We start from the raw sequence: 22,130 nt of genomic DNA on the forward strand, positions 1-22,130 counted from the left end.
CACGGTCTGTGCTTTCATGCAGCTAATGATCTAGTGAGGACTTCACCGCGCCAGAGGCAATCACGCCTCGGCTGGAGGCGTAAGTCTCCGTTGGAAGACAGACAAACCTCCAACTAGCCGGACACCGAGGAGCTCAAGAAGAGGCGGAGCCCCGAGGTCGCGCGCGGAGGGCATCCTGGGAAGGAGGCCGTTCCATTGGACAATCCGGGTCGGGAGAATCCAAAGTGGCGGGGGTGGGCTGGGCTGCTGTAGACGTAGAAGAGGATGGCAGAGTGGATTCCGGGCCAGGAAGAGAATCCGAAAAGTGGTAACCTGAGTCATCGGCTAGCCGTTTACTAACGAAATCATGCGTCTCCCTACCCTGCGCCTTGGAGGAATTGGACTGGTCCAACCTCCCGCAGGGAGCAGTAGAGGGCGGTGCGGATAGAGAGTCCCCCTCACGAAGGGGGCGTGGAAGAGTGTCGCGGGGAAGGCTGGGAAACTCCCGTCGTCCGCCACCATCTTGGCTTTCCCTTAAGCCGGCAGTGACCGTGGGTCCGAGCAAGTTTGAACCATGAAGCTGCTAAGCAGAGCCGGATCCTTCTCGGTGAGCACAGCCGGCGGGACTGGGCAGGGTTGGGGAGCAGTATGTCAGTCAGGTGATGCGTAGCGGAGGTGCCCAGTTTGGGGTCCCGGGGCCTCGGGCTTCTGTCTGTCCTTCAGCTGAACTCTGCGGGCCAAGTGGGCTGGCCGGCTGGGTGGGTCGGGCTTTGGAGGCCCGGCTCATGCAATAAGCAGAAGAGACCTAACGCCGGGAAACCCGAAGGCGGGAGAGGGCCTAAGAGCGGCGGCGGAGCGACTCGGTGGAGCGAGGTCTGAAGGTCACTGCTGTAGTTGCGTCCCCGGAGAGACCGTGAGACCGGGGGGTGGTGGGAGGGGGGACAGGAGGCCGCGTAGACCCAGCCCCCCACTCTCACCCTTCCAGCTGCGGCCTCAGCTGCTTGGTGTATAGCGAAGCGTCAGTTTCCCCAACGGTTACGTTAGCTTATGAGCAAAAGTCTAAGGAAGAGATGAGCTAAACCCTGTGAAGCGCTTTTCACTGTGCCTGGAGTTGGATTACTACGGTGTCCTGGCAGTATAATGTGTGCTTTTCACGGTCTCTTGTTAGAGAGTTCCTCTGGGGGAGCTCCTGGTCGGCCCTCAAGACCTACTTTAAGGCTCCGCCTTCAAGCCCTAGTGAAATGTAGCTGTCACTTGGGGAAAATTCCTCACGTGTCAGTGTTGCATCACTGTGGAGCGGTGGTTATCAAGGCGGGGGAGACCGGGATGCTTTTTAAAATCTTACCTGGGCCGATTTTGCCCCTAGGGAATAGTTGGCGTTTTTTCGTTGTAACAACCTGTTGTTACAAGGGAGTGCTGCTAAACATCCTGCATTGCATTGCACGAGGCAACCACAACAAAGTATCTAGCTCCGTGCTGATAGTACCTGGTTATTTATTAAGTAGCTTAGGAACCTGCTAGAGGGAGGTGCAGAAGACCAGGGAATGGAGTTTCCCTGTGCTAGTGTTTAAATAGCTAACACTATGGATTGTACAAATGGCCATAATTTAGGCTGCATTTGTTTTACCCTTCCTGGCACGCCTAGAAAACCAATGATGAAGACCCCTTTGAGGGCAGCCCAGTTAGGCTGGCAAAAGAACCCCAAATCTCCATTTCCTCCATCCCCACCTTCCAGTACAAAAAAGCTCAAAGGTAACAAAGTTGGAGAGGACCAATGTAAGCAAATTGCAGAGAGCATGAAAGCAGATATTAATGTTTCTTCTGATTATAACACATTTGCATAAGAATAAATGTACACATTGGATTAAAATGATCTAGTAATTTTGTGGCAATTACTAGAATAATTTTTTGCAACTGATTTGAATGGGACAGATTATAGGAAGCACATAACCAACGCAGTGTCACTGGGCAGTGTCACTGGTCGGGCATATTTGAGGGGAAAGCTCCTAAATCTCCCTTGGCAATGGAACGGCGGATTGTTTACATTTGAACTGCTGTGCCCACATAACTTTTCCTTTTTGGAAAATCAGAAGTCAAATCACAAGTCGGGTTAATTATACCACACCCAGCACACAAAATTGATGATGACAAAGCAAAGTTAATTGTAATTTATATTTAAAAAGTACAAACAGCAAATGAAAAAAAAAACTAGGAACCAACTTAGTGCAGCACTGATGCTGAAAGCACAACAAAACGCCCTTCTGCCTTTTACAAAGGGGCATCGCAGCCTCTGTTGGGGTCCTCTGGAAATTCCAGCAACATATTCATTTGATCTTGAGAGTACCAAGTTTTGTTAACTTGGAACAGAATCTCCTCGTGAACCTTAGGTGTAACCAAAACGATTTCTGTGTCATCGTATATCGTTTGCCCAAAAGAACTGAATAAAATTATGCATTTTTGGATTCATTAGGCAACATTTAAGAGGACACTTTACCCTAGCAGGGGCTGTATCATATGTATCGAGACTGCTGTGGATGAAGCTATTGTTAATACCATGGTGGTATAAATTGGCATTCGTCAAAGAAGATTTAACCGTAGGTTGTGTCATCTCGGTGTAACACACAAGAGAGTGAAGATCCTAGGGGAAACATCAGGCTTGGAGGAGGTTTTCCTTGGTATACTTTATCTTTTCTAAAGGTTACTAAAGCGATTAAGGAGATTAAGTCATTTCAGTTGGAATATAGACTGAAAGGGTGAGACTCTGGGCAGATAAGGGAAGCCATAATGCTAAAATCTATAAAAGGATGTGGGTGAGGCAATCCCACACTTTCCCAAACAATTCCAAAGCATTACAGCTAGAAAGAACCACTCAAAGTTTAATCAGGCAGTTAAAACGTAAAAGAAAATACAGTAATTCTTTGCATAGTAAAAAACAAACATGTAGACTTCAGTGTTCTTTCAGGCTCCACAAGTCACAAATAAATAGAGGTTTAAGAGAGGCTTGGGGAAACTGGTGGGTCCACAGTCCTTAGTAAGTTCCTCAGCTAAATCTTCCTGTGGAGTTCTTTTACCATGGAATACTTTTTGTTTGGGACACACTAGGATACAAGACACTGTTCTGGTGATCAGCGTGTATAACTTGTGTTTTCTGTGTTTAGAGGTTTTACTCCCTCAAAGTTGCTCCCAAAGTGAAGGCCACGGCTGCCCCTGCAGGAGTGCCTCACCAGCCTCAGGACCTGGAGGTTAGTCCCGCGCAGTTGCTGCTCCCTGACACCTGTGCATGCCCTGCTATCGGGGTGATAGGAAACCGTTAACCGCCTCTGCTTTACTTTCAATGCAGTTTACCAAGTTACCAAATGGCTTAGTGATTGCTTCTCTGGAAAACTATGCGCCTGCCTCAAGAATTGGTCTGTTCATTAAAGCTGGCAGTAGATACGAGGACTCGAACAACTTAGGAATCTCTCATTTGCTTCGTCTGGCAACCAGTTTGGTAAGCATCTTTTATGATCATAAATGCTGTGGTCCCTTGGTCCTACCGAAAAGAGAAACAAAGCAGCGTCCCTGGTTACTTGCCTGGAGTTGCCATCACAAATAACTGCAAACGGGGCAGCGGCTTAAGCAACAGAAATTGAGCCTCGCAGTACTAGAGGCAGAAGTCAAGGTCAGGGTGTCAGGAGAGCGGTGCTCCCTCTGACGGCCAAGGAGGAACTTTTCCTTGCCTCTTCCAGCTTCTGATGGTGGCCAGAGTCCTTGGGGTTTCTTGGCTTGCAGCCTCGGCACTCCACTCTCTGCCTCTGTTGTCACACGGCCTCCCCTCTGTGTCTCTGTGTCCAGATTTCCCTCTTCTCAAATTTTTCCAGTCGTATTACATTTAGGACCCACTCTAATCCAGTGTGACCTCACTTTAAATAGTAACATCTATGAAAACTCTATTTCCAAATCAGGTCACAGTGACAGGTTCCGACTGGACGTGGATTTTGGGGAGACACTGTTCAATCCTGTACGGGCCCCTAAGATAACGTGGAAAACCAGGATATTTACAACAGAGAAGCATTAAATCAATGTTTGTGCTAGAGCGTAAGAAATCAGTTAAAAAAAAATTAAATTTTTAAAAAGTGCCAGAAGACGAAAGAAAATTATTCTTTCCCATATGGAAATCTCTTTCAGAATAGACTGATGAATCCAGTAAATTTGTATTTGATAATGGAATTTTTACCTAAGTGTACTTTATATAAAAATCTATACTTGTGCTTTTTGGTAGAGTTTTTTAATAACTCTTAAAATTTAAAAGGATCCACTATTTAGGTAAAGTTTCCTTTGAATGTAATGATAGCTAGACATTAGATTATGATATGCTCAGTGAAATAAGTCAGATGGAGAAAGATAAATACCATGTGATCTCACATATGTGTGGAATCTAAAGAACAGAATAAATGAGCAAACTAAACAGAAACAGTCTCAGATATAAAGAGGAAAAACTGATGGTTGCTACATGGGTGCGTGGGGGGATTAGAAAGCACAAATTGGTAGCCACAATATTGCCATGGGATACAAAAGACAGTTTGGGGAATATAATTAATAATGTAAAGATTTTTAGGGTATCCGATGGACACTTGTCTTATTAGGGAGACCACCTCATGGACGGTGTAGTTGCCTGACCACTGCACTGAAACTGAATAATACAGAATGTCAAATATAATTTTACATATATATATATACACACACACATACATACATACGTGTGTGTGTGTGTGTGTGTGTGTGTGTGTAGTCACGGGATATGGAGTACAGCATAGGGAATAGAGTCAATGGAACTGTAAGAGCTAAATATGATGTCAGAAGGGTAGTAGATAGGGGGAGGGGGGTTGTCACTTTGTGAGGGGTATAAATGTCTATTACATTGTTTTGTACACCTGAAGCTAATTAGGAAAAAAAAGATCACATGGTCTGATGTTTGGCAAACTTAGCATTAAAAAATTACTAAAAACAGTTGTTCTTTCTTTTTCAAGACTACAAAAGGAGCTTCATCTTTCAAGATAACCCGTGGAATTGAAGCAGTTGGTGGTAAATTAAGGTTTGTTAAAAATAAGTAATAGGAAGTAAATAGTGAAAACACCAGAAAATATTCTATTGTAAGGGGACTCTTCTCTGTTATCAAGGTGATTTAAGGATTTCCTAAAGAAGGCACAAGAAAAGACGGGTGAATCTCACTACATCAAAATGTAAAACATCTTTATGCTTTAAAGTAGACAGTTAATTAACTGGGAGTAGATATTTGCAACATACATAATACAAGTATTTGGAAAAATAAAGAATTAACAAATTAGGGAGAAAAGCAATCCAAGAGAAAATGGATGGACAAAGGATAGGAACAGGCTATTCCCAGAAGAGGAGGCCAGAAGCAGCCATTTTTATTGTAATCAGCGGTGTGGTGCCATTGCACGCCATCAGAGTGTCTGTGGTGGTGTCGGCAGTGTTACTGGAAATGCAGAATCTCTCATGGGGCTGGTAGGAGCATAAACGGAGACAACCACTTAGAAAAGAATCAAGGAATATCTAGTAATATCGAAAATGAGCATATCCTACAACCTAACACTTTCGAATCCCCATGCACAAAGATAGCTTTGTAACCCTGGAAACAATCTAAGTGCCCATCTTTAGGGAAATGGATGAATAAAGTACGATCTAGTCCTATGTGGGACTATTACACAGCAGTTACGGAATGAATTAGACCTATATGTCAACATACACTGAAAAACAAGATGTTTTGTGGAAAAAGCAGGTTTCAAGATTTTTTTAAGGTCTGAGGCATTTATTTTTTAAAACAATAGTATGTAGTGATCATGAATGTGTTTGCCTCTAGAGTGAGCGAATTAGCCTGGCAGAGTACAAAGGGCTCTTCAAGATCAGTTGCCATTTTTTTAAGTTGTGGTAGAATCTACATAACATAAAATTGACCACTTTTAAGTGTATATGCTATGGCGTGAAGTGGCGTGAAGCAGCCATTACCCATCTCAGAACACTTTCCTCTTCTCCAACCGAAACGGTGGCTGTTAAACACTAACTCCCAACTCCCCTCGTCCCCCAGCCCCACCATTCTATGCCTTGTTGCTATGAATCTGACTCCCATAGGTGCGTCATAGAAGTGGGATCCTACAGTATTTGCTCTTTTGTGACTGACCGATTCCACTTAGCAGAACGCCTTCAGGGTCCATCCACGTGTAACATGTCAGGATTTCCTCCTTTTCTAAGGTTAAATTATTTGCCATTTTCTTATTAAAAATATTTTTAAATATTTAATTGTTTTTTTCAATTATAGCTGCAATACAATAGTCTATTTCAGGTGTACAACTTAGATTTTTTAAATATTTTTAAATTTTAGTGGATGAGTATGTGTATTGTTGTTACAATATTATTTATACTTGAGAATAATTTTTTCTCCAGAGGAATTGGTTGGTTGAACAAAGATAGAAGGGAAAAGGTCTTGTGATTTGGACAATTCACTGTCATTTATTTCTGATTCAGTGTGACTTCGACACGGGAAAACATGGCGTACACTGTGGAGTGCCTGCGGGATGATGTGTAAGTACCTGCATGTGTGTAGGACATCTACTTTTAAAGAAACACTAAGCGGCTCCGTTTTAGTCTGTTTTGATGGGGCATTGTGGCCTCTGGCTTTGGTTCGCGCCTATGATTCACAGCCTGCTTAGAACACCGCGCTTACCAGAAGGCCTAAGGTTTAATACTGAGAGCATTACAGTTCCATAGGATGGATGTTGGTTTTAAATTTAAATTTTTGATGCGTAACTTGTGTCTTGATGTCACCTGTAGTGATATTCTAATGGAGTTCCTGCTCAATGTCACCACATCACCAGAATTTCGTCGTTGGGAGGTAGCCGCCCTTCAGTCTCAGCTAAGGATTGACAAAGCTGTGGCTTTTCAGAATCCACAGGCGCGTAAGTGCATTTTCAGACTACATTCCATTGTTTCTAAGGGACTGGGTTTTTGAGAAGATCAGTTTGGAGAGGGAAAAAGGTGCTGTTGAAATTGTTTTCTACTTGGGTTTGAAAATGCCCTTTCCAAAAATTTGTCCCATTTTTAAAATGTTTTTTTGTTTCCAAACATTTATATTGTTGATTATTTTTCACCTTTATAGAACACAAGGCGTTTTTCCTGTCCTTCCCTTCCCACCCGGTGTTTTGTTTTAAGTTGTTTTGCTTGGACCAAATCCAGCGACCGTTTATTGTTGCTGCTGTTACTGTTTATTGTTATATGTTGCTCTGGATGTTTAGCCAACCTAGTGTTACGGGCCTTTCCCAAGCAGCCAACTTAGTTTTTTTTAATTACTCTTTTTGGATTCATATTTTCTGTTTATGTAACATTTGATTATATTATCTTGACAAGTACATCTGGCAAAACAAGTCTGTAAACAAGGACCCCTGACTCTTGGGAGACATGATCGGTCGGAAGAAGCAGGAGTGAGCACGCAGACCTCGGGTCTGACAGTGACCAGCTGCAGGGGCTCAGGAGGGTGGCTGCGCTCAGTGCCGGCCTCCTGTCCAGTGTCTGCTGCTCGTGGGTGCTTGGCTCTCCTTGGCTGGCATTACCCAATGCGGATACTCTGTGTCACAAAGGAGTCTATGCTTTGTCACTCGGGACCTCTCGCAGGAAAATAGATAGAATGGTACTGTCCGGAGTGCTGCTTCCCCACTGCTAGCAGTGAGGCTCCCGCCCTCGTGGTTCTGCCTGAGCAGTTACTGGAGCCTCCTGGCAGGGTCTGCCTGCAGGTGGACCTCTCAGCCTATCCCAGTGATCCCTCTGACATGAAAATCCGCTGGCAATCCTTTAAAGCCTTCTCATTGTCTCTGGGATCAAGTCCAAACTCTTTAACGTAGCTTATGTGTTAACGTACGTGACCTGGCCTGGCCTGCCTCCCTGGTTCCTTACTCTGTCTTCTTCCCCTCCAGGTGCAGCTCCCCTTTGAATCAAATTGTTGTTGTACTTTATGCCTTTGTTTCCTCTGCTGGATATGCCATTCCGCCATCCCTCCCCTGGGAAGCAGCTGCTCACTCTGTAAGACTCATCGCAGCTGGGACTCCGTGACTCCTGGCCGGTTCCCACTGCCTGCCCTTGGCGCCCGCTGCGCGGCTGACATGCTGGTGGCACGCACCGTGTTACTTTATTTCACAGTTGTAACTCAGCACTGTGCAGGCAGATGTTGTGTTTTCCTCACGTCTGTGTGGCCAGGACCTAGCACAGTACCTGGAATAGGAAGAGTGCCAAAATAATGAGCAGTGACAGGGACATACCTCCAGCAAAGGCACTGAGCGGGAAGGCAGGGACAGTGGAGGGCACCAGTCAGGAAGGCAGTGGGAGCCTGAAAGCCAGTGCTAAGACCTGAGACGGACCCTTACATCACTCCCCTTACCCTGACAACTCTCTCATTACCTAGAGAGGGGCCCAGAAGTAAGTAAAATTCAGATGAAATGATTTATCCAAGGTCACGTGTCAAGGTGGCGGCAGAACTGTAACTAGATTCAAACTTCGTGAAACCCAGGCCATTGTGCTGTCCAGATAACCCAGGTCGCTTAGAGAAGTGTTTCGGCGGACTCTGGCGTGTAGAGCTGCTGGCACATAACTGCTTATTTTCCTCAGCACTTTCAACTGCAGAATTTTATAGGTTGCCATAAGATGACCAAAGTTGTATGGTCTGTGCTTTCTATGTTCTAAAAATGTTGTCATCTTTATTTAAATGACATTTCCATAACTGCTTCGTTACTTATTCGTTACAGGTGTCATTGAAAATTTGCATGCTGCAGCTTACCGAAATACCCTGGCTAATTCCTTGTACTGTCCTGACTATAGGATTGGAAAAGTGACACCAGATGAGGTACTGGCGAAACACACTGTATTTTAACATGTGCTTGTTTGCGCAGTACATTGAGCATTCATCTACCATGTTGAGTTTGTTTGCTAATTGTTCTTTTCATCTTTGCATTTAAGTAATTCACTTGCTTGCTTTTTTCGCATCAGCTGGGTTTTTAACTAAAATTCTGTCTGAACAATTTTTGTATATGTTTTAACTGAAAGATTTTTGTTATGAAAAGGACATGTTCGTTACAGAAAATTCAGAAAACAAAGACAAGCAAAATGAAGGAAAGCATGTCACACGCCTAAAGGCACTCAGGGTTAATACATAGGTTTATTTTCTTCTATACCCTTTTCTGTGCATATGTATCCTTTTTAAACAGTAGTTAAATGTTTAAATATTATAATATTGTGACTAAAAGTCTTCTTTTCACTCTCTGAATACGTTCGTCGGAGTGAGCCCCACTTCCTTACTTTCCACTCCATCTTCAGCCTGCCTACGAGCTCATTCACCTTCTCCGTCACACTGGCCTCACTTTGCTGAAAGTACGAATTTGTCACATGTCACAGAGACATAAAGAGGGTGCCCAAAAAATGTATACACATTTTAAGAAAGAAAAAAAACTGTATTAAAATTACACTGATGGCAACCACTTTGAGCACCTCCTGTAACTGCAAAAGTCAAATGTGACTTATATTCACCTTTGTTATCGGTATATATTGAGTATTACAATTTTAATACAGTTTTTTTCCCTTCTTAAAATGTCTACACATTTTTTTGGCACCCTCTGTATATCTTTCCTACCACCCACTCCCCCCAAAAAATTTTTAACAAAAAACATTAAGAGAAAAATTGAGAATTATGAACACTTTCAAAGTAAGTGACTCAAAAATTAATGTTTTCACTCTCATTTCATTTCTAGCTAGCCACTACAGAAAACCGAATTATATATCCCTTTCCTCTTTAGACCTCGTGGTTAAGAAAACTGTCACTTATGAATCAATAATTAATGCCTGCCATTCATGTGGCACTATTTTAAAAAATTGTAATTGAGCCTCCAATTTGAACAGCCAACATTTTTCATAAGAGTGGCCTCTCATGAGTTTTGAAAGTTTTCAGAAGTCAAATTCACCCTTGTGAAGATAAATTACTGAAGTAGTTTTAAAAATGCACAAAGCAAAATATCTATCTACAAGGATGTCTATTGTGGCATTGTTTATAATTGTGAAAAATTAGAAACAAGTTTAATAGCTAACATTGGAGAAGTAAATAATTTACTAAATATCTGTAGAATGGAATACCATTCAACCATTCAAAACACTGATTTGAAAAAAATTCATATCAAGTGAAGGAAAGGCAATTTAGGAATATACCAAAGGGTCCTATTTAAAAAAAAATAAGGTATGTGTTGTATGTCAACTGTAGTCTATTTAAAAAATAATAAGACGTGTGTGTATCATGGACAAATACCAAGATGTTAACCAAGATTATCTCAAAGTTACTAGCATTTTTAAAATGTGCCCCTAAACTGAAGGAAATTCTAAAGAAATTGGTGCTAGAATACTTTGAGCAATGGCAGCATTCAATAGAAAAACCTCAGTAGAAAAAAACGAAAAAAGAATATGGCTTTTCAAGGTGACTCCATATATGTCGACACCATTCATTTTTGATTGGTAACTTGATTAAAAGTTTAGTCTCATTACGTTAGCCTGTGATTCTCAACATTATGACCCATTTCCAAAGAGCCTTCTTAGCACAATTTTGTCTAAAATTGGCTAAATTTTTTAATGAATTTTTAATACTACAGATACACTGTCTGCTCATGTACTCTATATATATATAACATAAAAGGAATAAGCTCTTTTCCTTACCCTTAACCAATTGTCATGCCCTTGAGCAGTAATGCTCCTGTTGAGAGTGTCTGTTTTAGCCCGACTTCTGTATATTAGGTCTAGAATAATGCTAGTGGGGACCAGCGATTGTCACATCTCATTGATTCTCAGGTCACCTGGGGTGGGTGAATGCTTTCAAATACAGACCCCAAGGTTCTGCATTGAGTCCTATGTATCAGTTTGTAGAGGGGGCCTAGGAATGGGGTTGGGGTGGGGCGACAGTGACAGTGTTTGTTAAGCTCCCAGGTGATCATCCAGGTTGGAAACCCTAGTCTAGACAGTTACCTCGTGGCGAGAAAGCCTTCAAAAATGGGCAGGAGGGGTAGGGGTACAGTGAGGTAACCCCAGTAGCCCTGCTACAGAATGAAGACTGCTTTATGACTACCTGTAGAAAGACAAAAACTGAAAATCAGAACCTTGGTCCCATTTTTTTTCAAGTTCAAGCCAGGGTGTGCTCTAATTTTTCCTTTTTTTTCTTTTTTTAGTAACAGTTTTATTGAGATGTAATTCAGTTCACCTATTTAAAGTTCAATTCCATAGTTTTCCTTCTCAGGGTTATGTGACCACCACCACATTAAGTTCTAGTTCTTTTAAGCAATAGTTTTGAAAATCTTGGTGTAATTCAGCGGGAGGTGGTCCCCTCATCGTTTGTTCATAAAACAGCTTTTAAGTGAATGTATTTTTTTCTGCTGAACTACAGTTTTAAGTTTTAAAGTTTTTACACCTTTTTAAATATTTATACCAATATAACCTAATAAATGTTTTTAACTTCCTCAGTTACATCACTATGTTCAGAACCATTTTACAAGTGCAAGAATGGCTCTAATTGGACTTGGTAAGTTGGGAACTGCCTGCGTGTCGGTTTGCTTCTTTAAACTGTAATTATGTGAACGTGGATTGAACAGAATTTGAAAACTTAGTCCTCTGTTTATATCACACAGGCAGTGTGTTTGGATTTTAGTTTCTAGTGTGTTTCCCTCCCCCAGTGGAAAGCAGGATCCAACATTTAACATTGTAAACCACTGATTTTAAATTCATTACAGTATTTGCAAAACCTATGACAAAGGACAGATTTCTCTCAGCAAAGAGCTTTTACAAGTTGTTTTTTTTTAAAAAAAGAAGTGCAGTTTAACAGAAAAATAGGCAAAGGTCATGAACAAACAATTCATGGGGAAAGTGTGTGTGTGTGTGTGTGTGTGTGTGTGTGTGTGTGTGTGTGTGGTCACTGTAAAAGGCGGCCAGCCTCACTAATAATTAAGAAAATCTTAATGTGTGAGATTGGCAAAAATGAAAAGATTGACACTGTCCTGCAGTACCCAGGGTATGGAAAATTGTAGGCACTCTCAAAATTTGTTGGTGGGAGTATAAATTGGTAGGACATTTTTGAAGGTCTATTTGAATATATTAAAATTCTAAATGTTTATGCTCTTAGACCTAGTAGTTTTACTTTTAAGAATTTATCCTGCAGAAATGCTTAGTCAAGGTTACAAAATAGTTGCATGAGAATATTATTTACAATATTTTTTGTTCATTTGTTTTGAAAATAATTGCTTAATTGCAGTATGATAATTCACATGCCAAAAATTCACCTTTTTAAAGTGTACAGCTCATGGTTTTTCATATATTCATAGAGTCGTACGACTATTACCACTATGTAATTTCAGCATATTTTCATCGTCCCCAAAAGAAACATCATTCCATTAGCAGTGACTCCCCATCCCACCCCCTCCTTGCGTCTCGCAACCACTAACCTACTTTCTGTCAATATAGAGTTGACTGTCCTGGACATTTCATTGAAATGGAATCACACGATATGTAGCCTTTTGTGACTAGCTTCTTCACTTAGTATAATGTTTTCAAAGTCCATCCATATGTACCATTGTTCCCTTTTCTACCTGAAAAATACCCCGTCACCATATTTTATTTATCCATTCATCAGTCAGACATAATGGGTTTGTTCCACCTTTTGGCTCTCGTGAATTTATATTTGGGTTTAAGTTAGATTAGAACTAGATTAGAACACCTGGTTTTAATTCTTTTGGGTAGATACCTAGGAGTGGAATTGCCAGGGCATATGGTTGACTCTGTTTAACCATTTGAAGAACTGCCAGACTGTTTTCCAAAGCAGCTGAACCATTTTCCATTTCCACCAGCGTGCACGAGCCTCTCGCTGCCTGCACATCTTCTCCAGCACTTGTTGTTTTCTAGTTTTTGACTATGGACATCTTACTGTGAAGTAGTATCTCACTGTGGTTTTGATTTGCATTTCTCTAATGACTAATGACTTTGAACATCTTTTTTTTATGCTTATTGGCCATTTGTGTACCTTCTTTCAAGATTTCTTGAAAGTCTTTTTTGCCCATTTTTGAACTGCATTGTTTGCTTTTTTATTGTTGAGTTGTAAGGCTTCATTATGTATTTCGAACACTAACTCCTTACCAGATGGATGATTGGCAGATATTTTTTCCCATTCTGTGGGTTGTCTTTTCACTCTCTTCAAAGTGTCCTTTGAGACACAATGTAATGTTTTATTAGCCAACTATTAGAAACATACTAATGTCCATACTAAAGGGCTTGATTAAATAAACGACAGTACATCCCTATAATGGAATTCTTTGTAACCATGAAATGTTTGATGCAGACCACTCACTTAGATGTAAATGACAAAAGACAAGTTAAAGAAAGAAAAAGATAATATTAATCCATGCCTAGAAAAAGTTCTAGATGAATATATAGTAAACTGTAAACGGACATCTCTGGGAGAGGCATTGTGGGGGGACTCTTGTTTTCTTGACTCTTTATTTTTGTAATATTTGAATTGTATAATCACTATTTTTACAACAGTAGGTGTTTTACAGTTTTAGAAATGCTGGTTCGAGCTTGTTTTTGTCTCTGTTGAAATAGGTGTTGGTCATCCTGTTCTGAAGCAAGTCGCAGAGCAGTTTCTGAACGTGAGGGGGGGCCTTGGTCTGTCTGGTGCGAAGACCAGATACCGTGGAGGTGAGCATGTTGTTGCCTTGGGGTTAATTTATCAAAGGAAGCCCCCTCCCCTCGCGGTGTCCTATTGGAGTGGAATAGGCCTGATGATTTACTACCCAACACTCTCCACATGGAGGGAAAGAGTTAGATTGTTCGGGTGCTGTCTGTTGAACATGTTGTGTGTGTGCTGGCGGAAGGGCAGGTGGCGCCGGAAAAGCTTCATCTTAGTGAGTTCCCCGTGTCACAGAGAACCGGTGGTGACCAAACTGCTTTCCTCCTCACTCTCTCCTTACATGGCCGCAGGTGAAATTCGAGAACAGAGTGGCGACAGCCTCGTCCATGCTGCTTTTGTAGCAGAGAGTGCGGCCGCAGGAAGTGCAGAGGCGAACGCCTTCAGTGTTCTCCAGCACATCCTCGGTGCTGGACCGCACGTCAAGAGGGGCGACAATACCACCAGCGCTCTGTACCAAGCCGTGGCCAAGGGCATTCACCAGCCATTTGACGTGAGTCTGAGCAGCTGCTCGTGCTCCTGCTGCTTTCCAAGGCTCAGTGTTCACCCCAGTCCTGCTATCTGCCCTTAATGTTAAGCTGCTCTTGAAATTGACGGCGAACACAGGAAATGCTGTGAAATTAAAGAGACAGCCAGGCTTGGTTTTAGTACCTTAGTGGGTCAATAAAAACTTAACTGTATTTTAAATTATTCTAATAAGAATGAGGAAGTGAATGCTGAAAAAGTCAGGAATTCACACTTTAGTCCCCTTTAGAATAAAGGTTTATATGTTAAACGTCCCCCTAGCATCTAATTAGTCTCGTTTTCTAGATGTTGCTCTGTCCCCTTCCAGTCTTGTGGCTACTTCCTGAATTTCACTGCTCCTCATGTTTCCCAACCAAGTGTACAAGATACACACCAAGAAACAACTCCAGCTTGCGATTAAGTTAGAAAAGTGATGACACTTAATCATAACGGAAGGTCCATGTTACTGGAGAAGATACCTTTTTACTACAGTGAGTGAAGTGCTCAAGCTTTAAGATAATGATATTCAAGTCAAGAGAATGTAAAACGTCCACCAACAAGTATCAGTGAGTGACCCATTTGCCGGGTGCACTGCACCCTCTGTTATCCGCGGTGCTGTGCCCTTAACACGTGCCCTGCACTAGGAGTGGGTGCTCACAGCCCAGCATGGCGCCTGGCACCTGGCACCTAGCAGTGCATGTTAAAATCAGCCTTCTCTGTCTCTGCCTCTGTTCAACACCTGAGTGGTAGTTTTCCATCTTTCGTGTCTTGTTTGGTTTTTTATCAGAGGAGCCTTTTTTGTCCAACATGGTTTCCCAACTACAATGCTCAACACACAAGTTTTTACTTATAAGGAAGTTTAAAGGCTTACTTGACAGTGAAACCCTTGGAATCTTCTGTACAGGGTGTTAGGGTTCCCCGGAGCAGTTTGAAAACCATTATCTTAAATTCTTCCTAAATCCTGCTGTTGCTTTTTAAAATTTTCCTCCAGATGTTCCTTTTTCCTGGTTCATGTTGTACTATTTTCTTCACCATTGAATGTTAATGGTGCTTTTGGGTGCATGGAGTTTGATCCTAATCCAATGACATAATTTAATAGAAATTCCTACTTCCGAGTTTGGCCAGCAATTTGGAGTACGAATAGGATAGTCTCAGGATCGTAATTAAACTTCAGGTCACTCAAGTGCATTTCTCCTTGTGCTCCGTGCTTGACAAGTCACCTTGAACACTAGTTAAAAACATGGGCTCCCACTGCTCCCACAGGGATATTGGTGAGTAAAGCTGTTGCAGGACCTCAAAGTCTGTATTTTTAATAGCAGCTCGGGTGACCTTTATGTAAATGGTCCACATACACCCTGGGGAACCCCCTGCCAGGCAGTCCTGTCACCTCAACGAACCTAACTCCACTCAGAAGGCCATCCCCCCGTTATCCAGAGGCCACACTGTTTTGCATCTTTGGACATGTGAATAACGGCCACCACGCAGAAATTTTTCTCTAGCCCTTTGACTTTAGTCTGTAGAAGAAGTAAAAGCAAATCGGTGAAAAGGAAGGAAGTCACCAGCCACAGAGGGAAGAAAGAGGTTTGGCTAGTGCCAAAGCACACAATCCATACCACTCAGCCATAGTGGGTCTACAGTAATACTGTTCACAAATTAATGTCTCTGTTAACCTTTCGTCAGTAAAGTAAGCAAAGAGAGTACCCAGCAAAAAGGAAAGTCAGCAACCTGTTTTTAGAAAGGTTTAAACGAGACATGTTAAAACCATTATAGTGTTAGGCATGAAATGTTAGTCTGTTTTGCTTATGCTACGAGGGTACACGTCTGACAACCTTAGCGAGAGTGCCCCGCTTACCCTGGCACGATGACCGCAGCGAACTTTTGTTACGTTTCAGGTTTCCGCCTTCAATGCCAGCTACTCGGACTCCGGACTCTTTGGGATTTACACTATCGCGCAGGCTGCAGCTGCTGGAGATGTAAGTTGCAAACTCGCTGACTCTCACGAGGTGTTTCTTTCCCCATTAACGTGTTTTTAGTTCACATATGGAATGTTTGAATGCCATGACTCATCAGAGCTCTGTAACATCATTTAAGTGTATCTGCTGTGGAGGAAACTTAAAATGTTTGCTGATGCTTCCAGAAGGGAGGGAGGAAATGCCAACGCTGGTGTTTTGGCTCCGTTTGGAGACGTGACATTGATTTGTCTCTGGGACATCTGAATTGAGAACTCAGGTGAAGTCAAGGCCAATGTGTATATTTGGGAGTCTTCAATGTAGAGATTGTGTTGAGTCAGAGTTATGTATGAAAGATGGCAGGAGAAGAAAACTGACGCTCGAGTCTGGGAGACACCACCAAGTGACTAAGGAAAATGGCCAAGGAAATAGGAAAAAAAAGGAAGAGAAACTGGTATATTTGAGGCCAGGAGAGAGAGTGCGTAACACCGTTTGACCTACTCGGGATTAACGTCCCCTGAGTTACCACAGAGCTTTCTGACGGTTTTAACAGACTAGGACACCATTGGCGTGTTGTCAGTTTTCACCAGAATGTTGAAAGTAAACTAAAATTGATAGTATTAAGGAATGAATGAGAAGAAAGAAATGCAGGGTTGGTGTAGGCAGGTGGAGCTTAGACTTGCAGGAAGGCGGGTGGTAGTTTTGGGAGGCTTTACACTGCGAGGTGAAACATTCATAACGGAAGGGAGAGGAAGATTGGAGCAGACCTCAGAGATAGGAAATGATAAATGGATCAGGTCTGACAAAGCAAGAGCCGGCAGGACCGCGGTACGAGTGGACATTTCCGCCTCGGACACCAAGGCTGGTGTGGGGAAAAGAGGATGTCAGCAAGGTGAGGAGGCACATCCCTGGTGAGGCAGGAGGCGGAGGCACGTTTGAGAGTGAGAGAAGGGAGGGGAGTTAAAGAAGTGGCGCGTTTGGGTCAGAAGAAGGGCTCGCACAGGTACGCACAGAACGGCAGTCGGCACTGGAGATGTCTCCCGGTGAGTGAGCACATCCGCAGGGCAGGCAGTCAGGTCTGGATGGCGCTTTCTCTTCAGTGGTATTCACTAGCCTAATGGAGAGACGCAGGAGGCAGGTAGTAGGGGTGATCCCAGGTTGAAATCCGGCAAAAGTAGGCAGGTCAGGAGTACGAGGAAATGGAAGGGAGGCAGAAACACTGGCATTGAGGGGAGTCTCTGGATCTGGAGAGAGAAGTGAAGCCAGAGGGACCTGATGGATTGAGGGATCGGGATAAACGGACGTATAAGGACAGTCTACGTGTGAGGTGCAGCTCTGGAAATAAATGGTTAGCGAAAATGGAGGGGAAATGAAGGAAGGTTCTAGAATGTAGGTGACTGGGCAACAGTAAGTAACAGACCCAGAATCATGCCAGGGTTGGGATGGAGAAAATCGTGGGCAGGTTTACTAATTTATTCATTCAACAAATATTTACCACGGGCCCACCCACCTCACTGGAACTTGATTCCTTCATGACTCCAGCATCCCAAGTATGGACGAGCTTTGCAAATTGGCTGTGTGTGGATTACTGCTTTTTTCTTAGTGACCAGTAAGAGAGAGCAGTGTCCATCGCACGACACTGTGAGAGTCGGGCATTTTCAGAGGTGCTTATTCACGGGCAACTATATATATATCCTGTTTGCTTTTCCGAAGCCCTGCTGCCATCCTCTGCCCTTACTTTTGTAAGAAGCTTGGCTACTCCTATACTGCACGTTGTACAAACAGCTGCTTTATGGAACATTGGCAGAATAAGGCACATGTTGTGACCTAGGAACTCCACCTGGACGTTCTGCTGCTTCTCTGGAACTAGCCTTCTGTCTTGTTTTTGCCTTGTTGCTGCCAGAGACTCTGGCACTTGATCAGCGATGACCAGCTTGTCACTGTCTGTCCCAGGTCATCAAGGCTGCCTATTCCCAAGTGAAAACAATTGCTCAAGGGAACCTGGCCAGCGCAGACGTCCAGATCGCCAAGTGAGTCTCAGTACTGACCGTGTGTTTGTGTTTCAATTATTTGAATTCGTTATAACAATATTATAATATATGCACAAAAGGATTGAAAAGTACAGAAAAGCATTTAAAAGGAAAGGGAAATAACACCCATAGCCTACCACACGAATTGTTAACATATTGCTTATTTTCTTGACCATTTTTCAACTTAATTGTTAATGTTGCATATGTACTTATATCCTATTTAATAGTGTTTGTTGTAAAAATTTAAAAATTATAAACAGAAAAAGACAAAAATGATCTTTTGTTCCCTACCAATGATTCCTTTTTTTCACACCATAATGATGTTTCCATTCATTCAGATTACTAAAAATTTGTCATAAACAGTATTAATTGGTTATCAGAGTATACTTATAGGACGTTTCCTACAGTTGGAGATGGTAAATTAAAACATATCTTTGCACTTAAAACTATTTTGCACTCAAAACTTTTTTGTATTTTTATTACTTTGCTGCTATAGATTTCCCGCTGGATCAAAAGTTATAAACATTATAATGAGAGGCTCTGCTTTAAAATACATGTGTGTATTTATTTATGTAATATTTTTTACTTTTATATTTTGAAGTCACAATGTAAAAAGATTGTTTATCAGTTTATTATCGTACCACCAGTATATGACTTCCTGTTCTGTCATAACAATTGGCAATTTCTTTTTTCTCTTTACTGATTTGATAACCAAAGAAAGCTGTTTCGTTAAAAGATGGAAATATTTGTCTCCTATTTGGTGATTTTTAAATTCCCACTGTACTCACTGAAAATGCTAACAGCACTGCTAACTCAGTAGTTCTGGAAGTTTCTGTAACTAAAAGAGGCAGACTTGGGACAGAGTTGGAAATCACCTTGCATTTTCATACAGCAATTTAAAACATTTAAGTCTGACTCCATCCATTGAGGACAATTTGAAATGTGGATCCTGAAACGCAAACGGTCTCCCATGATCCTAAGTGTTGCCCAATAGGCGAGTGTGACAGGACGACTTACAACGTAGGAGGGAACAACCTTTGGGTCATTTCTATTCCCGTTCATACTATGACTTTTGTTATACTGAACACACTGAGCAATTGTCTCTCTTGAACAATGACAACACGGTTTATTAAATACTGATCCAAGGAACCCAAGGTTGACAGGCTACAGCTCTGAATGATCGCACCAGACACAAAACATGATGAGAATGAACTGAACCACTGGATTGACTTAGGAAAACTCTGTTTCTAATATAGTGAAGAAAATTTATTTTCTTAATAAGTGTAGCACAGTTTTTGTAAGACACGGCAAGATGTAGAAAATGGAATTTCGATTGAATGTCAAGTATGTTTTCTGCCATTTGATGGCGTCGATACTTTTTCCTACAAGGTTCTTAGTCTTCATATAGTGAAAGGGAGAAAAGTAAGGTGTCAGTGCTGAAGGGACAAACTAGTCATCTCTTGGTAAAGTGTATTGCAGGTAAAATCTTTTTTTAATTAAGCTGACAATGTGCTAAAATTGCTGTATTAGATGGTAATTACGGTTAAATGGAAGTCTGACTACAGAGTGCCAAAGGAGGATATTTACTTGAGAGTTGAATAACTCAAGTGCCTTGTTGAACAGCAGTTTCTATCTGGGAGAATTATGAATTGGATTTTATTTATTTCAAATTGATGCTTTTGTGCCCATATTTAAGCTGCTATGACTTATAAGACCTGTTCAGTCCTCTCCTGCCTGCCCTCTCCATTCCCTCCCAGCCTCAGGGAGACACATCCCAGCACAGAAGTGGGGCTGGGGTTGGTAGGTAGCGAAGGAACCAGCCCACAGCATCTGCTAAGTAGACGGTGCCCTTTCATAGAAATGCCTAAAATTACCACCAAAAATGTATCAGGAGGCGAGAGGTACTTCACTAAGCAAAGCTTCCCATTAGAGTAGTGTTAATTAGATCTAAGTTGTGGTCCACAGTCAGAAGGCAGTCTTGGGTTTTCAGTATAATCATATATTGACAACTTTCTGAATGATGTAAATAATGTAAGATTTTCAAAGCTGTTTGCGGATTTACCAAAACATGTTTGAGAGTTTGGGAACATACTTAGAAAATTGCCTTGCTCTGTAATATGACTGGCTTCTGCCTCTGTTATACGCCCTTTATCGCACAGGAACAAGCTGAAAGCTGGGTACCTAATGTACGTGGAGTCTTCTGAGGGTTCCCTGAATGAAATCGGGTCCCAGGCTCTCATTGCTGGTTCGTACATGCCGCCGTCCGCGGTCCTTCAGCAGATTGACTCAGTAGCTGACGCTGATGTCATAAATGTAAGCAAATGCAACTGAGGTTTTAACATCACATAGCTTGACCATAATGATCCAGTTCCCCAAGGAATACATAAGCTTCCGTGGGCTGTGTGTGTTCCTCTTGTGCTGTTCGGTTCCCATCTGCCGGTGTGGAGGCAGGAGGGCTCATTGCTATCAGATCTGCAAAGAGCTTCTTGCCAACTCCGTATGTGTGTCTTCCTCGTTCATCTAAATTACCATTAGGTTGTAAATTCTGAGAGATCAAGAAAAGTCAGAGATTGACAAGCTCATGATTCAACCTAATAGTTGGGTTTGATGTTTTTCTTTTTCACTCCCAAGAAATAAACTCTATCCTGCCAGTCTTTCATGATCCAGCATCTCAAGGTTTTCTTTCGTCTTCTCAGCCTAAGACGCTCTCCTGCTCTTGCTGTAATTTTTTTTCACATGTGTTATTGTTTCCTACAAGATGAATTGTTCTGAGAACAAGGAGTATGTGTCGCACCTCCTCTTTGGATTCCCGTCTACGCCAAACCAGTACATGAATTACATCAGTGGGTTTTTCTAGTTCCTTCTATATTAAAGATGCCAACTTTCTGTATTAAAGATATCTCAACCATCTTCTCCCCAACAGGCCTACCTTGTATAGAGACAATAGGGACAGAAAAAAGAGACAGTCCGCTTTAAGATAGTGACCCTGACTTGATTTCACTTGCCCCTGAGTTCCTCGTCACTCTCTTCCAAATGTCTGTCCTCATCTTACGATCCTGTGAGTCCCAACGCAGCTGCCTCCACCGCCATCCCTTTAAAAAGGTGGCCTGAGATAATGGGGCTGCTACTCCTGGTCCTCTAGCCTTTGAACTTGAGGTCGTGGCATAAACAAGACTAGGCTATCAAGTTTGACTTTTAAGTTAACGGTCAGTGTATTGTGATTGACGGTTTGCCGTTGTGATACAGACACAGAAAAGCACAGCCTCTTCCGAGGCCGACTGTGCCCTATTTTGCAGTGTCCTGAGGTTTGCTTTACCCCCGTTTTAACAACTTTCCCCATATCTAGAGCACCGCACTCGCTCAGTCACACGTGTGACGGAAGGACATTCAAAGGAACAGCAGAGCTTTTCTTCCTATATCGGCGCAAATTAAAATAATGCACCTGGCCCTCTTTTGTAGTTGATTTTCAACTACAATTGGCTGTTAATACAATTGCTGGCTCAGAATGTCCTGTCCATAAAATCTTGAAATAGCAGAATAAATAAGTTTATGTACTTGATAATACATTTTTTTATTTCTATTAACTTTCTTTTTTTGTTTACTTAAAGGCTGCCAAGAAGTTTGTTTCTGGCCAGAAGTCCATGGCAGCAAGTGGAAATTTGGGGCATACACCTTTTGTTGATGAGTTGTAATACTGAAATACATCGCAGGAAAGAGCTGGACATTTTCTCAACCCAGAGTGGCAAACACATGCAAGCCAGAAGTCTCTATTGTAACTTTTATCTTTTATTCAATGAGGTTGAAATAACTTAAAAAGTACAAATGCAGGTAATTGTCCTCAGTTGACCTAACGTCAATAAAACATTCTGTTTAAATGTTTTTCTTGCATTTTTCCTAATCAGTTAACCAGTATTTATT

The 22,130-nt window shown here is 42.1% G+C and overlaps 1 protein-coding gene across 1 annotated transcript; it reads left to right on the forward strand.

The window, feature by feature from the left end:
* Positions 1-430: 430 nt before the first annotated feature.
* Positions 431-22,091, forward strand: LOC117019626 (cytochrome b-c1 complex subunit 2, mitochondrial). The gene is made up of 14 exons (XM_033101619.1): positions 431-586; positions 3,138-3,221; positions 3,320-3,469; positions 4,989-5,053; positions 6,505-6,561; positions 6,811-6,935; positions 8,772-8,869; positions 11,518-11,575; positions 13,645-13,740; positions 14,023-14,222; positions 16,126-16,206; positions 18,136-18,212; positions 20,372-20,525; positions 21,821-22,091. The coding sequence occupies exons 1-14, from the start codon at positions 554-556 to the stop codon at positions 21,902-21,904; spliced, it is 1,362 nt and encodes a 453-aa protein (XP_032957510.1). The 5' UTR covers positions 431-553; the 3' UTR covers positions 21,905-22,091.
* The last annotated feature ends 39 nt before the right edge of the window (positions 22,092-22,130 follow it).

Source organism: Rhinolophus ferrumequinum, assembly GCF_004115265.2.
Source record: "Rhinolophus ferrumequinum isolate MPI-CBG mRhiFer1 chromosome 15 unlocalized genomic scaffold, mRhiFer1_v1.p scaffold_54_arrow_ctg1_1, whole genome shotgun sequence".
Lineage (NCBI taxonomy): Eukaryota > Metazoa > Chordata > Mammalia > Chiroptera > Rhinolophidae > Rhinolophus > Rhinolophus ferrumequinum.